This window comes from Mastigoproctus giganteus, chromosome 10, assembly GCF_048544385.1.
Source record: "Mastigoproctus giganteus isolate SK-2022 chromosome 10, ASM4854438v1, whole genome shotgun sequence".
NCBI classification, from domain to species: Eukaryota; Metazoa; Arthropoda; class Arachnida; order Uropygi; family Thelyphonidae; genus Mastigoproctus; species Mastigoproctus giganteus.
This window is the reverse complement of record NC_143584.1, coordinates 203,560,104-203,577,312: the sequence shown is the minus strand read 5'-3', so window position 1 is coordinate 203,577,312 and position 17,209 is coordinate 203,560,104. Positions and strand designations below refer to the sequence as shown.

General features: G+C 39.9%; 1 protein-coding gene across 1 annotated transcript in view; it reads right to left on the bottom strand.

The window, feature by feature from the left end:
* btv (dynein cytoplasmic heavy chain beethoven) overlaps positions 1 to 17,209 on the bottom strand; it is a 696,240-nt gene that overhangs the window by 180,415 nt on the left and 498,616 nt on the right. The window contains exon 51 of the mRNA XM_090384033.1: positions 2,860 to 3,073. Within this exon, the coding sequence (XP_090240159.1) occupies positions 2,860 to 3,073 (214 nt within the window). The remainder of the gene's footprint in view (positions 1 to 2,859; positions 3,074 to 17,209) is intronic.

The following is a 17,209-nucleotide window of genomic DNA, read 5'->3' as shown; positions in this document are numbered from 1 at the left end:
ACAAATTTAAGTTTGTTGACTGGGGTTTGAATTTCAATAGGTCCTACTGCCGAAATATGTTACTGTGATTTCAAATATGACTTAGATTTTTTTCTATCACATCCAGATACATCACAATTTAAGAAATAAAAAAGTATTGTTTTTTATGAAAGTATATAACTTTATTGTTAGTAATGACAAATTCATAGGATTACATTTTCATATATCAAAAAATACGTAAATACTAACAAGTATTAATCAAAATCCTGAACCTCCATTAATCAGAAACTTTCATTAATCAGACCTTCGTCTCTTTGTTTGAAAAGAACGTTTAATCGTTTTTCTTTTATGTACAGTGCCAGGTTTCTCTCTTTTTAAACACCAGCAGTAATCAGCCATCATGCTTGTATTCCACCTTCCCTGGCACCTCTGCTCCATTTCCTTTATGTCCTTATGGAATCTCTCCCTTTGTTCTTCGCTCATCTGTGCAAGATTTTCGAGGAAAAAATCAAGATGGGCATGCAAAAAAGTGAAATTTGATGCTCCTATTGCAACCTAAATTGCAAAGCTTTTTAGCACATTTTGAACAATTTTCTCATAATCCTGTGATTTATGATTTAGGGAAAGTTTTCCATTACAATTTTAAAAGCAATCCAGGCTTCCCTTTCAATGTCAGTCATGGTAGTTTCAAACTGATCATCTAAAACCAATGAAGATACCCTCCTTAAGTTTTGCGTCAGATAAAGAGGGAAATTTACTGCAAAGGTACTTAAAGCAGTTGCCATCCTTATTCAATGCTTTAACAAATTGCTTCATTATGCCTAACTTAATATACAGTGGAGGTAAAAGTATTTTATCTGGTTCACCAAACTTTCATGCACAATATTTTTTGACCCCGGTGTAAGATTGTGCCTCCGAGGCCATTGCTTCTTTGTCCAATGCAGCACTTTTTTTTCTTCTTTTTTTCTTTGGTCCTTAGCTGGCGGCTGGCCACACAACCAGTACGCTGCTGTAGGTGCCACAGGGTTTCGGACTTGCTCTGTGACGTTCTTCCATGCTTTATGATCCATGGCATCAGTCCTGGTCTGATTAAGGTCGAGACGTCGGCTCTTCAGGTCATTTTCCACTTGCTTGGCCCACGTTTTCCTAGGTGCGGTCCGTTGAATGCTCCATTGGGTGGGTCGTTGTCTCCAAAGGAGTGTGGATGGTATTCTATTCATGCCCATTCTACATACGTAGCCAAACCATCTAAGCCTTCGGCAGCACTTTAGCTCTGCTATCCCATTCACGTATATAAAGCATGGCATTTTAGTGTACCCGCCCTATTGCCCTAATAGCATACATAACACTTTTAAGTCTCCACATAGTTGCCATTCGTGATCTTGATATCTAATTTTCTCCAGAAGCAACTTTAGATTGTCATAAGTTTCTTTTAAGTAGACTGAATGAGCAACTGGCACAGATGTGTACTTATCTCCATTATACAAGAGAACACCTTTTAAACTAGTCTTAGAAGTCTATAAATAGTCTCCATTCACTAAGAACATATGATGGAGCTCCTAAGGCACTTATTAAACCAGCGATATCACTGCAATATACAAGAGGACCTTCTTGTGAAAAATACTGTATAAACTCCCTTTCACTATTTCTATACCAGGAAAATGATGTAACTGGAACAAGTAAGTTCTTTGCTTGAAGTCTGGATCCCAGAATTTCAGCAGCATACTTTGGAAGACCTAAGTCCCTTACTAAATCATTCAGTTGGACTTGCGTGAATTGCTGTGCCATTAAAATATTTCTGGTTGATAACATTCCTCTTCACTAACCTCTTTAGCTTCTGCTTCTGTGGAAGGAGATGTGGTCCATGCAGAATGGGTCTTATGGCTAATGGTAGATCTGGATATTTGATGTCCTTTTTATTTTCTGAATTGTAACCTTTAACTTCACATACACAAAACTAACATTCGGCATGGCTTACTGGCTTGCGCCACACCATAGGAATAGCAAATGGCAAGCACACCTTTTTTCCTTGACTCCATTTTCTAAGATGTTCGACACATGTATGGCATACTTTATGCGGTGCCCAAGATTTATCTTGATTGCCTAGTTTTATGTCAAAGTATGCATAATACGATTTTTTTACAAAATCGGCAATATTTCGCCTCTGCTTTACAGGAACAAAACAATCACATATGTAACAAAATATGTCGGGACTGTTTATAGACTTTCTGGTTGCTATACTAAAAGAAAACTAACACACAATGAGAGCTCACGATGGTTTTTACAGGAGTACTGTGACTGCATAAGGGATGTGCCACTTACATAGGCTCTGTGGTTGAGTGGACTGTACAAAGTGAGTGTATGCTTAGACAAGTTTAACCCGTAACTACACATGGGAGTCTCCCAGACTCCACTCGGAAAATAAAATTCTGGGAATCACAGATGGGCCGGAAGAGTGGGGTGGGGATCCGTCTACCTTCCTGGGTCAAGGTCGGCTACCTTTCAGTGTGTGTAGTTTCAAGTTAATCATGCACAATCTGTTGTATTTGAGGTAAATATTTGATATTGATTATGAATATAGGGGTATAAAACTTGTAAACCATTGCAGAAATTATAGTTATGTACACATTTGCGTACAGTACCTAGTTAATATTTTGTTAATGAATTGTGAAAAATCTTTACATGATAGAAACAAACGGACTTCGGTTTAGTAATCAGTAAACATGCATAAATAACTGCCACATATTTTTACTTTTACTCTAACCCCAGATACACTGTAAACCAGTGTAATCATTCTTGATGTAAAAAATACGCACACTTAATATAACTAGTTATCATGTGACAAAGTAACTGAGAAGTTATAGTGTTTAACAATCTTACTTGGTGGGTCCAACGATGAAATTCACCATCTAGCTGATTAAGTAATGATTCAGCAGCTCCAATAGTCTCATTTGCATGACGCAAATTTATTTCAATTTCTGCTGCTTCTTTTGTGAATTTATTTAAACGATCTCTCAGGCTAGACACCTCTTGTTCAACATCATCCAGTGCGGAGCTAAGTTTTGTAATACGTCTCTCAGCTGAATTCAAATTCCTTAAAAAGAGAAAGAACTACAGTTATCAAAACTTGATTTTTATGGGATGAATTTGACCATGATTAGTATAGTGACAAATGATGCAAGAAATCTAGCTTATACAGCAGCAGCCAAAAAAAAAAAAAAAACACTTCCCATACCACTTGTTCATCCCCTCTAATAGTTTGTTTATTCTTTATTGAAATCATTCAAATTACCTACTTCCACAACACCAAATGGAAGTGTTTTTCAGCAATCAAATGTTGGCAGAAGCTAAATTTTCAAACATCTATCCTGCAACCATCTTTAATCAATTTGAATTTATATCCCTATCTTTGGTGCAGTCAAGAGATAGTATGCTAGTAGCATTGAACTTACTCAATCCATTCAAAGCCGTAAACACCTTAATCAGATCTCCTCATTGGTGCCTAGATTCCACATGCTGCAATTTGCAGAACTGAAGTCTCCCCTGGTAAGAGCACCAATCTATTCTCCTCACTAATCTTGTTGCTCTTCTCTGCACTCATTCCAACAGATCCACATCCTTCCTAAAATGAGGCTTTTAGACCTGTATACATTGAGCCTGCTTAATCAATTCAAGGCCTTATACACCTCAATCATATCACATCACATCACAGCTGCCTATTCTAGAAGTTACCATTTGCAGAACTTATTCTAGAAGTTGCTATTTGCAGAACTTTTTCCTCTCACCAGTTTTGTTAACCTTCTCTGTACACGTTCTAGCAACTCTACATTCTTCCTAAAATGAGACTTCCAGACCTATATGCAGTACTCAAGGTGTGGCCTGACCATTGCCTTATACAAGGGGATAATCACCTTCTTACACTTGCTTTCAGAATTCCTGTATATCATTGACAAGACCCCATGACCTACTCTGACAGCCTGTCTGCACTGCTCAGAAAACTTCATACCTGACTGTATAATTACTCCAAGGTCTCTTTTATTCTCCACTACTCTGAGTGTAACACCATCCAGTTGGTACTTTCTCTGGGGGTTACTGCCAAGCATATGCAGCACTTTGCATTAGTTAATGTTAAACTTCAGTTGTAACTTCTCAGCCCATTTGCCAAACTTTTCTAGATCTTGTTGCAGCAGCATACTCTCATTACTGTTACTAACAACCCTGCCAACCTTTGTATCCTCTACAAACTTTGACATTAAGCTTGATATACCTTCATCAATACCATTGATAAATATACAAAACAACAATGGGCCCAACGCCGAACCCTGAGGGACACCACTAATAACATTAGTCCATGTAGAGCACTTAACAAACCCATGCTGTGTCTGAATTATTACTGCTGTCTTGTCTAGATGATCCTGCAATGCTTCTTTAACCAGTGACATCATTATTTTGTCTAGAACAGGTCAAACTAAAAGGTCTGTAATTAGACATGTCACCCTTTGATCCCCCTTTGTGAATTGGAGATACATTTTCGCACCTACAGTCAGTGGGGACTTACCCCTGAGTCCAAGGATGCTCTCATAATAATGGCTAAGAGTTTGTTTACTTCCATTGCCACCTCCTTTAATCTAACTGGATAGATCACATCTACCCTAGGTGCCTTTCTTATGTTTAGCTTCAACAATTTCTCCTCCACTTTGCTCTCAGTTATTAGCATTAGAATGGGGCACATGATGCTATAAAGCAAGCTTATATAGTATCAGCCGGAAAAAAAAAAAAAAACCCACACACGCCCTTCTTCTTTCACACATACACCCACTCCAAATGTTTGTTTAGTTCTGCATTGAATCTGTTTAAGCTATCAATTTCTACAACGATGGACAGACTTTAGTTCCAGCAATCAACTTTTGTTCCAGCAATTTGGTCCTTGAGGTTGTCACAGACATTCTCTCAGATATGCCAGACAAGCTGTACTTGCTACCTGGGAGTCTAAAACGCTGATGGAACTGATATTCGGGTGACACTCAAGTCAAGTGGACCCAATTTCGGCAAAGTTCGGACGGTCTGTGACAGCCAAATCCTCTGCTTGCACCTTCACAATGGTGGGACTGTTAGTAATCCTGGGTATAACCTCCATGCACAAGTACATGGTGGGTGACCACCCAGGTGTGAACCAACGTAAGAAAGGGTCGAGGTGTGGCGCCCACACCACATGGAGGAACGCCGCCCCTCTATGTTACCAGGCAGTACTAGGTGGTAGATGACTCATCAACCGGTGAAATACAACAACTTTGCTTATTGGAGGCTTGAAGTGGTGGAACCCATGTTTAGTCTCTAGAGATAAGTTCAGGGAAACCCTTCCTTATCTCTTCCATCATGCAGTATTTTTGATGACTTTTGAGGTTATGATGAACGTAGTGGTGAGATCCAATATTCTTCACATTTCGAGGGTACAGCTCTAAAACGGTGTTCGCAGGCCGGCCGCTAGTTAGTACACTGGACCGAACCTATTGGTAACTCTCTAGGAGGCTTCCGGATCAGCTAGTGTATAATCTTGCTACCTCTACTCTACCAGATAGTGACTGGAGGGAGTCCGAGTAGTGTGTATGTGGGGAGCATTGTTGAGGCCACGTTATGTCAAGGATCTGGGTATATTCTTACCACGTTTATGCCATATCCAAAAATTTCATTACTTCATACAGCATGTCCCACCCACTTTTTCTTACTATTGAATACACCATGAATTGTCAAACTAATAGAGCAAGCTTATCTACGAAAAGATCTAAACCTCCCAAGCACTTCCTAATTCATTTCACAAATATACGTGGTCTCAATTCTAATCTCAACGATGTCCATTTCCACTTGCAGTCTGCCAAACCTCTTTTTTGTCATGTCCTTTTTCTGACAGAATCTCAGTTATCGGTTGATTCAACTACTGCTCATCTCAGATGCCCAAATTATTCGCTGTATGATTCCTTTCGCCTGAAAGGTGGTACTTGTGCATATGTCCGTTCTGATATTCCCTGTCAGAGACTTGGCAATTTGGAATCTCCTCTCTTTGATCTTCTCTGGCTTAAAATCTCTCTACCTCATGGTGTCAAATTCATCTTTACCGTTCTCCCAACTCCACTAATCACTTGGAGCTCTTTGACTTCCTCTCTTTCCAACTTGACTTTCTCCAGTCCAACTTTCCTAGCAGTGAGGTAATTTTCCTTGGTGATTTTAATGTTCACAACTCCAGCTGGCTTCCGTTTTCCAGTCACACCGACCCAGCAGGTCGAGATGCTGAGGCTTTTGCAATTACTAATGACCTAGCACAGATTGTTCATTTACCTACAAGAATACCGGACAATCCTACTCCTACAGCCAATACGCTTGATCTTTTTCTCACAAACAACCCTTCTAAGTACACGGTCGAAGTGCGAGGTCGTTTAGGCACTTCAGATCACAATTTGGTGATTGTCTCTTCTCCAATGGAACCTTTATCTCATGGCTATTCCCAACCTCATGATGTTTGGCATTACCAGAATGCAAAATGGGATGACCTGCGAGACTTCTTTTCTTCTTTTCCGTGGTTGGATTACTGTTTCAAAACTTCTGATCTCAACGTTTGCTCAGATCATTTCAGTGAAATTATTCTTGCAGGAATGGAATCCTTTATCCCACACTCCACTTTAAAATCTTGTCATTTATCTAAACCTTGGTTTTCCAATAAATGTGCTAAGGCTGTTCAAGAGAAGAATGTTGCATATCATAATTGGCTTGTTTCTAATTCTTCAGTTTCATTTTCTGCCTACACAAAAGCCCGCAATAATTGTAAAGCAGTTATTAATCAGTCCAAACTAGAGTTTGAAAAGGCTAAGAGTAGAAAACTTGCTTCTTGCCCTAATGGTAGCTGAGCATTCTGGTCCCTTGCCAGAATTTTGATATCATATATTTGGATCTTAAGAAGGCTTTCGATGCTCTTGCATATGGAAGACTACTGTACAAATTGGAGCAGTGTGGCATTAAGGGAAAGTTGCTGGTATGGATAAATGAATGGTTGAGTGGGAGAAGACAGAGAATGGTAATCAATGGACACTGCTCTTTGTGGACTAATGTTATTAGTGATGCCCCCAAAGTTTCAGTGTTAATTCCATTGTCGTTTTCTGTATTTATTAGTGATACTGATGAAGGTATATCAGGCTTAATGTCTAAGTCTGCAGATGATACGAAGTTCGGCAGGGTTGTTAGTGACACTAATGACAGTATGCTACTGCAACAGGATCAAATAAGGTTCAGCAGATGGGTTGAGGGGTGGCAACTGAAGTTTAAGATTCACAAATGTGAAGTACTGCATATGGGTAGCAGTAACCCCAGAGTAACATATCAACGGTGTGATACTACACTCATGGTGGTAGAGAATGAAAAGTACCTGGGGGGTAATTGTGCAAGCAGATATGAAGTTTTCTGAGCAGTGTAGACGGAAGAGTAGCTCATGGTGCCTTGTCAATGATGTACAGGAATTTTTCTAACAGCGATAACGAGGTGATTATCCCCTTGTATAAGGCAATAGTCAGGCCACACCTTGACTACTGTATACATGTCTGGAAGCCTCATCTAGGAAGAATGTAGAGCTGCTGGATCAAGTACCGAGAAGGGCAACAAGATTAGTGAATGGAAGAAAGGGCTACTCTTACAAAGAAAGGCTTAAGATTTGTACATTGCAGTGTCTGGTGACTAGGCACCTGCGAGGTGATCTGATTGAGGTGCATAAGGCCTGGAATGGTTTGAGCAAGCTCAATTATGATGTGATTCTTCCTCTTGCCCAGATTAATCACCTGAAGGGTCATAAATTCAAATTGAGGAAAAACAGTTGTAGGAAAGATGTGAGGAAGTTTGCCTTTAGGTGGTTGATTGCTGGAACAAACTTCCTTCTGTCGTTGCAGAAGTTGACAGCTTAAGGAAATTGAAGGCAGAACTAGACAAACATTTGGAGTGAATGGATGGGCAAAATGGGATGGTGTTGCTTTTTTTTTTTTTTTTTTTTTTGGCTGATGCTGTATAAGCTTGCTTTCTTGCATTATATGCCTCTCCTAATGCTAATGTTAAGGAATAAAAGCAAGCCTCAACCCTAAATCCATGCATAGCAAATAATTGAAAGTATAATGGGAGATAATTACCCAAAGCTTGATGGGGGCTTTTCGTTTATACCATCTTCAAAGTGGTTGACAAACATCTGTCAAAAGCCATATATATAGCCCCAGTACATTCCATTGACATATTTCAAAAGTGTGGTGGGAGTTTATGTATGCAAAAGGAAGAGAAGAAGGATAGAAGAAAAATTCCCACCCCTTCGTTTTTCACTAATAGTTTGGAAATTTGAAAATCTAGGGATTCAGAACAGCTTAAAAGTCTTTTGGAGGGAAGAATTTGAAAGTTTACACTCGGAAATCTGGGTGCGTGACTACATATCTCTGTTAGTATAGCTCCTGGATGGAGGGGGATTATCCTTTGTTATCAATTTTGAACTTGTAGGATATTTGTTTTAGATTCCACTCCTCTGAATTATTATTGGTCTATGTATGTTTATTTACTTGTTTCTTGATCTTATTGCTAGAGTCTCACTGGTTTTTAATTTAAATTTTGTCTTGTTTGTCGAATATTATAGTGTTTTCAAAGGATGGGTAATGTCTTGTGTCTGAGTGGTGAGCTACCAACTCAGAACAAATTATTCCCATCCGGTCTATTTTTAAATTTATTATTTGAAGCTACTTTTAACCTGCTTTTGTGCTTTTGGATAATTGTTTCTAATGATGCTCTCATGCTGCCTATAAATATATATATATATTTATATATGCAATCACAGTCTGGTGTGCAAGGAATTGCATAAACTATGTTTGTTTGTTGTTTAAAACCTATTGTTTTATTATTGTTTGTTGAATTTTTAAGGTTTGCCCATAGTTTCATAGAGCTGCTGAAGGCTAAGTTAACTTCAGAATTTCTGAAAAGTTTTTTCCAAGGCTGTTGGTATGTTTCAACATATGGGAGGCCTATCCATTGTTCTTTAGTCACTTCTTGTTTTGATTGTTTCTTTACTATTTCTTTCAGCAGTATTTAAGGCACTATTTATGAGCCATTTTGGGTAACCGCAGTTTGAGAATCTATCCTTACATCATTCGATATCCTGTTTACAATCATCATCTATAGCTGAATACTTGAACGAATTGCTGAACTGGGCTAGTAAGATTGATTTCTGTGAGAAAGGGGTTCATAGCTGTCAAAATGTAAATAATTTCCTTATTTGTAGGTTTGTTATATATTTTAGTATTGATATTGATTTTGGTGGCTGTTATGTTATGTTGTTATGTTATTCGGTTTTTAGGAGCATTAGTAACTAAGGCCATATTGCTCCGAGGATATGCAGTGGACATTCCCTGACCTTAACGCATGCTAAAAATTTGGTGGTCACGGTTTGAACCCCGGTCTAATCAAGAAGCGTGTGCTACGAACTGCTGCTCCTGCCCACTTGGCTAGAGAGGTGCCTCATTTTGGTGGCATTTCTTGTTAATGTTAAATTTAAGAAGATTATGCTGTTGTTTTCTTCATTTTCTATTGTGAATTTTAGCCTCTCATCTACATTATTCAACTGTTTCGAAAGAGAGAGAGCGGGAATTATAGAAGGCAATTCAGAAAAACAGTGCCCATAGAAGTATCTGTAGAAAAGGCATGCACCAGAAACAGAATGTCTATGAGACAGAGAATGGAATGACTCTGTTACAGATGAGTCATTAATTAACCTAACTGCCATCTTCTGAATGGAATCAAGAAGCCTGAGAGAGGTTTTGGGGGCACCGCCCCAGATGCGAGAACAATATTCTATGTTGGGTCGGATTTGCGATTTGTACAGAGTGACTTGGTTTTCTCTTTTGCCGAGAGCAAAAGAGAAAACCAAGTTTTTGTAATGTGCTTGTGCCAAGAGAGATTAGACGTCAGAGTAATCCCCAAAAGAGATATATCATTTTGTCTAGAACTTGGAGCGTCACCAGAGATAAGCATAGGAGCAGAAGAATCCTTTTTGCAAGATATAAGACAAGACTGAGTTTTAGAAGGATTGAAATCAACTAAGTTGTCTTTGCCCCACTGGAGATCTGCATTTAAGGAATTGGTAGCTGATATTCTAGAAGTTGAAGCTGATTGAGCAGGGCAAGATTTTTCAAAATGGAAAGTGGAATGCAATGTGCATCATCGGCAAACTATCAATAGGATTTCCAGTCAATGGAAGAAGGTCATTAATACATAAGAGGAAAAGAACTAAACCTTGGGGACACCAGCATTAGTGGAGAAGTTAGAAGACAGTGTGCCATCTACCATCACCCTCAGTGAGCAATCAGAGAAAAAACTGGATAACCAATTACTAAAAACAGTTGGCAAACCATAAGATGGAACTTGTTTAGAAGACCTTTATGCCAAACACAATCAAAAGCCTTTGAGATGTCAAGAGCAACTACTTGTGTTTCACCGAACCTTTCCATTGAATTAGTCAATAAATGGGTAACATAAGCCAGAATATCACCAGTGGATCGACACTGATGGAATCCATACAGGCGATCGTTGATCAGACGGATGGTTTCTAGGTAGTTTAAGAGTCGGCGGTTAATTGATTTCTCCATTACTTTAGAAGGAGCAGAAGTAATTGCAATGGGACGATAATTGGATGGGAGGGATTTGTCACCCTTTTTAGAAACTGGCTGGATATGAGCAAATTTCCAAACAGAAGGAAAAACACCTTTGGAATAAGAAAGTGAAAAAAGGTGGCAAAGAACAGGAGTAAGTTCAGCGGCACAGGTTTTCAGAATAAGTGGAGATATACTATTAGGACCTGGAGCTTTCTTAGCATCAAGATTTTCAAAATCCTTCGGACACCCTTTTGATGGAAGACCACAGATGGCATTGAATGGAGTGTGTTGGGAATGGTGGGAGGTGTTTTACCAAAATCATTAATACATGAGTTGGAAGAAAAATGGTATGCTGGCAGGTTAGCTTTATCCTTGGCCAAAGTGACAACAGAGCCATCTGGTTTTTACAGCAGTGGGAGCAGAGATGGGCAAACGTTGTGGCCAATACCTTTGGCAAGAGACCAGAATGCTCGGCTACCATTAGGGCAAGAAGCAAGTTTTCTACTCTTAGCCTGTTCCAAATCCAGTTTGGACTGATTAATAACTGCTTTACCATTGTTGCAAGCTTTGGTGTAGGCAGAAAATGAACCTGAAGAATTGGAAACAAGCCAATTACGATATGCAACATTCTTCTCCTGAATGGCTTTAGCACATTTATTGGAAAACCAAGTTTTCGATAAAGGACGAGGTTTTAAAGTGGAGTGTGGAATAAAGGATACCATTCCTACAGAAATAATTTCACTGACATGATCTGAGCAAACGTTGACATCAGAAGTTTTGAAACAGTAATCCGACCACGGAAAAGAAGAAAAAGAAATCTCGCAGGACATCCCATTTTGCATTCTTGTAATGCCAAACAATACGAGGTTGGGAATAGCTATGGGATAAAGGTTCCACTGGAGAAGAGACCAATCACCAAGTCGTGATCTGAGGTGCCTAAAGAACCACTCACTTTGACCGTGTACTTAGAAGTGTTGTTTGTGAGAAAAAGATCAAGCATGTTGGCTGTATGATTAGGATTGTCCGGTATTCTTGTAGGATTAAGATTGTCCGGTAATCTGTGCAAGGTCATTAGTAATTGCAAAAGCATCATTATCTTGACCAGCTGGGTCGGTGTGACTAGAAAATGGAAGCCACCTGGAGTTGTGAACATTAAATTCACCAAGGCTGTTAAGAAAGTTGGACTGGAGAAAGTCAAGTTGCAAAGAGAGGAATTCTAAGAGCTCCAAGTGATTAGTGGAGTTGGGAGAACAGTAGAGACAACAGATGAATTTGACAGAATGAAGTAGAGAGATTTTAATCCAGAGAAGATTGAAAAGAGGAGATTCCAAATTACCAAGTCTCTGACAGTGAATATCTGAACGGACATATGCACAATATCTCCTTTGAAGCGAAAAGAATCGTACAGCGAAAAATTTGTGCAACTGAGATGAGCAGTAGTTGAATCAACCAATAACTGAGATTCTGTTAGAAAAAGTACATGGGATTTGGCAGACTGCAAGTGGAAATGGACATTGTTGAGATCAGAATTGAGACCATGTATATTTGTGAAATGAACTAGGAAATGTTTGGGAGGTTTAGATCTTTTCGCAGATAAGCTTACTCTATTTGTTTGACAATTCATGGTGTATTCAGTATTAAGAAAAAGTTGGGGGGGGACATGCTGTAGGAAGTAATGAAATTTTTGGATATGGCATACACATGGTAAGAATGTGCCCAGAACCTTGATATAATGTGGCCTCGACAATGCTCCCTGCATACACACTACTTGGACCACTCAGTCATTATCTGGCAGAGTAGAGGTAGCAAGATTATAAACCAGCTGATCTGGAAGCCTCCTAAAGAGTTACCAACAGGTTCGGTCCGGTGTACTAATTAGCGGCCAGCCTGTGAACACCATTTTAGAGCTGTACCCTCGAAATGTAAGGAAGATTGTATCTCGCCATGATGTCCATCATAACCTCAAAAGTGATCAGTCATACTGCATGATTGAAGAGATGGGAAAGGGTTGACTGGAACTTAGCTCTGGAGACTAAACATGGGTTCCACCACTTCAAGCCTCCAATAAGCAAAGTTGTGGCATTGTACCGGTTGATGAGAGTCATCTACCACCTAGTATTGCCTGATAGAACAGAGGGGCGGCATTCCTCCATGTGCTGTGGGTGCCACACCTCAACCCCTGGTTATGTTGGTTCACACCTGGGTGGTCATCCACGGTGTGGTTGTGCATGGGGGTTATACCCAGGATTACTAAAAGTCCCACCATTGTGAATGTGCAAGCAGAGGGTTTGGCTGTGGCAGACTGACTTTCTGGACTTCGCCGAAATTGGATCCACTTGACTTGAGTGTCACCCGAATATCAGTTCCATCAGCATTAGCAACTAAGGCCATATTGCTTCGGGGATAGGCGGTGGTCATTCCTTGAACTTTCCACATCCTCCGTATTTGGTGGTCACGGGCTTAAAACCCGGTCTAATCAAGAAGCGTGTGCTACGCACTGCTGCTTCTGCACACCTGGCTATGCAGGTGCCAGCATTCCTCTTGCTCAGATTACAAACTTGGGGGGATATAAACTGAAATTGAGGAAAGACAGTTAAGACTATTGTAGAATAGATGCACAGAAATTTGCCTCTAGTCAGCAAGTAGTTGATTGTGGGAACAAACTTCCATCTGTCATCGTGGAAGTTGATAGCTGAAATAAATTCAAGGAAGAAGTGGACAAAATTTTGAAGTGAATGGATGGGTGAAATGGGAAGGTTTTTTTTTTTTTTTTTTTTTTTTTGGCTGATGCTATTTTTTTTTTTTTATTTTTTTTTTTATGAGAACCCCAAACACGAGAGGTATTATAACCTACAGTACTTAGTACCGTGCTTGGGTTGGAGGTTGAGAAGACGAAAGAAGATATTTGTTGATATTGGACTTGAACTTCTGTAGATTGTAATTTTCAGGAAATACGTATGAAGGAAGGTTGTTCCAGAAAACGGCAGTTGAATGAATAAATGAGGAAGATGAAAAGTTGGTTCTGTGGGTTTGAAGTTGGACAGTAAATGGATGTTGGCTGGTGGCGGCACGTGTTCGGACTGTTTTGAAAGAGAGAGCGGGAATTATAGAAGCAAATTCAGAAGAACAGTGCCGATGGAAGTATCTGTAGAAGAGGCATGCAGCAGAAACAGTGCATCTATGAGAAAGCGAGTGGAGAGACTCTGTTAGAGATGAATCATTAATTAACCTAACTGCCCTCTTCTGAATGGAATCAAGAAGCCTGAGAGAGGTTTTGGGGGCACCACCCCAGATGTGGGAACAATATTCCATGGCAGGGCGGATTTGCGATTTATACAGAGTGAGCAGCTGTTTGGGAGAAAAGTAACGCCGAGAGCGAAAGAGAAAACCAAGTTTTTTAGATGCAGAGGAAGCAATATTTGTAATGTGCTTGTGCCAAGAGAGATTAGAAGTCAGGGTAATCCCCAAAAGAGATATATCATTTTGCCTACAAATCGGAGTGTCACTAAAGATAAGCATAGGAGCAGAAGAATCCTTTTTGCGAGATATAAGACAAGATTGAATTTTAGAAGGGTTGAAATCAACTAAGTTGTCTTTGCCCCACTGGAGAATTACCTGAAGATAGGCATTTAAGGAATTGGCAGCAGGTTTTCGAGAACTTGAAGCTGATTGAGCTGGTGATGTGCTTTCATCGGCAAAACTATGGATAGGATTTCCAGTCAATGGAAGAAGGTCATTGATATACAAGAGGAAAAGAGTGAGGGAAAGAACTGAACCTTGGGGGACACCGGCATTAGTGGAGAAGTTAGAAGATAGAGAGCCATCTACCATCACCCTCAGTGAGCGATCAGAGAGAAAACTGGATAACCAATTACTAAAAACAGTTGGCAAACCATAAGATGGAAGCTTGTTTAGAAGACCTTTATGCCAAACACGATCAAAAGCCTTTGAGATGTCAAGAGCAACTACTTGTGTTTCACCGAACCTTTCCATTGAATTAGTCCATAAATGGGTAACATAAGCCAGAATATTAGCTGTATTAGCTGTAATAATGATAAATGGCTGGAAGTCAAGAGAAGAATAAATTTTGGATGGATAGCATTCAGGAAATATAGTCACATACTGAAGAGCAATATCCCAGTTTGTCTGAAACGTAAAATAATAAATCAATGTATACTCCCCACCATGACTTATGGAAGTGAAACTTGGGCACTCACCAAAAGAATGGAAGAGAAGCTAAGAACTACACAGCGAAGAATGGAACGAATTATATTGGGAATCAGACTGTTAGATAAGAAGAGAAACACATGGATTAGGCAGAAAACTCAAGTAAAGGACATTCTTATCAAAACTAAAGAACTAAAATGGTCTTGGGCAGGACACATAGCTCGAAGACATGATGACAGATGGACTAAGAAAATAACAGAATGGTATCCAAGAGGAGCTAGAAGAAAACCTGGAAGACAAAGGCGGAGATGGATAGATGAAATTCATGAGTTTTTGAGTAGTAAATGGATGGCCAGTGCTCAAAACAGAAGGAACTGGAAAGTTGCTGGAGAGGCCTTCATCCTGCAGTGGACTGAAAATGGCTGATGATGATGATGATGAAGCCAGAATATCACCAGTGGATCGACACTGACGGAATCCATACTGGCGATCGTTGATCAGACGGAAGGTTTCTAGGTAGTTTAAGAGTTGGCGGTTAATTGATTTCTCCATTACTTTAGAAAGAGTAGAAGTAATTGCAATGGGACGATAATTGGATGGGAGGGATTTGTCACCCTTTTTAGGAACTGGCTGGATATGAGCAAATTTCCAAGCAGAAGGAAAAACACCTTTGGAATAAGAAAGTGAAAAAAGGCGGTAAAGAATAGGAGTAAGTTCAGGAGCACAGGTTTTGAGAACAAGTGGAGAAATACCATCAGGACCTGGAGCTTTCTTAGCATCAAGATTCATCAAAATCCTTCTGATATTCTTTTGACGGAAGACCACATGAAGCATTGAATGGAGCGTGTTAGGAATGGCAGGAGGTGTTTTACCAAGATCGTTAATACATGAGCTCGAAGAAAAATGGGATGCTAGCAGGTCAGCTTTATCCTTGGCTGAAGTGACAACAGAACCATCTGGTTTGGACAGAAGTGGGAGCAGAGATGGGCAAAAGTTGCAGCCAATAGCTTTGGCAAGAGACCAGAATGCTCGGCTACCATTAGGGCAAGAAGCAAGTTTTCTACTCTTAGCCTGTTCAAACTCTAGTTTGGACTGATTAATAACTGCTTTACAATTGTTGCGAGCTTTGGTGTTGGCAGAAAATGAAACTGAAGAATTAGAAACAAGCCAATTACGATATGCAACGTTCTGCTCTTGGACAGCCTTAGTACATTTATTGGAAAACCAAGGTTTAGATAAAGGACGAGATTTTAAAGTGGAGTGTGGGATAAAGGATTCCATTCCTGCAAGAATAATTTCACTGACACGATCTGAGCAAACGTTGACATCAGAAGTTTTGAAACAGTAATCAGACCAAGGAAAAGAAGAAAAGAAGTCTCGCAGGTCATCCCATTTTGCATTCTTGTAATGCCAAACAATACGAGGTTGGGAATAGGCATGAGATAAAGGTTCCATTGGAGAAGAGACAATCACCAAGTTGTGATCTGAAGTGCCTAAAGGACCTCTCACTTCAACCTTGTACTTAGAAGGGTTGTTTGTGAGAAAAAGATCAAGCGTATTGGCTGTATGAGTAGGATTGTCCGGTATTCTTGTAGGTAAATGAACAATCTGTGCTAGGTCATTAGTAATTGCAAAAGCCTCAGCATCTCGACCTGCTGAGTCGGTGTGACTAGAAAACGGAAGCCAGCTGGAGTTGTGAACGTTAAAATCACCAAGGAAAATTACCTCACTGTTAGGAAAGTTGGACTGGAGAAAGTCAAGTTGCAAAGAAAGGAAGTCAAAGAGCTCCAAGTGATTAGTGGTGTTGGGAGAACGGTAGAGACAACAGATGAATTTTACACAATGAGGTAGAGAGATTTTAAGCCAGAGAAGATCAAAGAGAGGAGATTCCAAATTGCCAAGTCTCTGACAGGGAATATCAGAACGGACATATGCACAAGTACCACCTTTGAGGCGAAAGGAATCATACGGCAAATAATTTGGACATCTGAGATTAGCAGTAGTTGAATCAACTGATAACTGAGATTCAGTCAGAAAAGGTACATGGGGTTTGGAAGACTGCAAGTGGAAATGGACATCATTGAGATTAGAATTGAGACCACGTATATTTGTGAAATGAATTAGGAAGTCCTTGGGAGGTTTAGATCTTTTCGCAGATAAGCTTGCTCTATTAGTTTGACAATTCATGGTGTATTCAATAGTCAATAGTAAGAAAAAGTGAGTGGGACATGCTGTATGAAGTAATGAAATTTTTGGATATGGCGTACATGTGGTAAGAATATACCCAGATCCTTGACATAACGTGGCCTCGACAATGCTCCCCGCATACACACTACTCGGACTCCCTCCAGTCACTATCTGGCAGAGTAGAGGTAGCAAGATTATACACTAGCTGATCCGGAAGC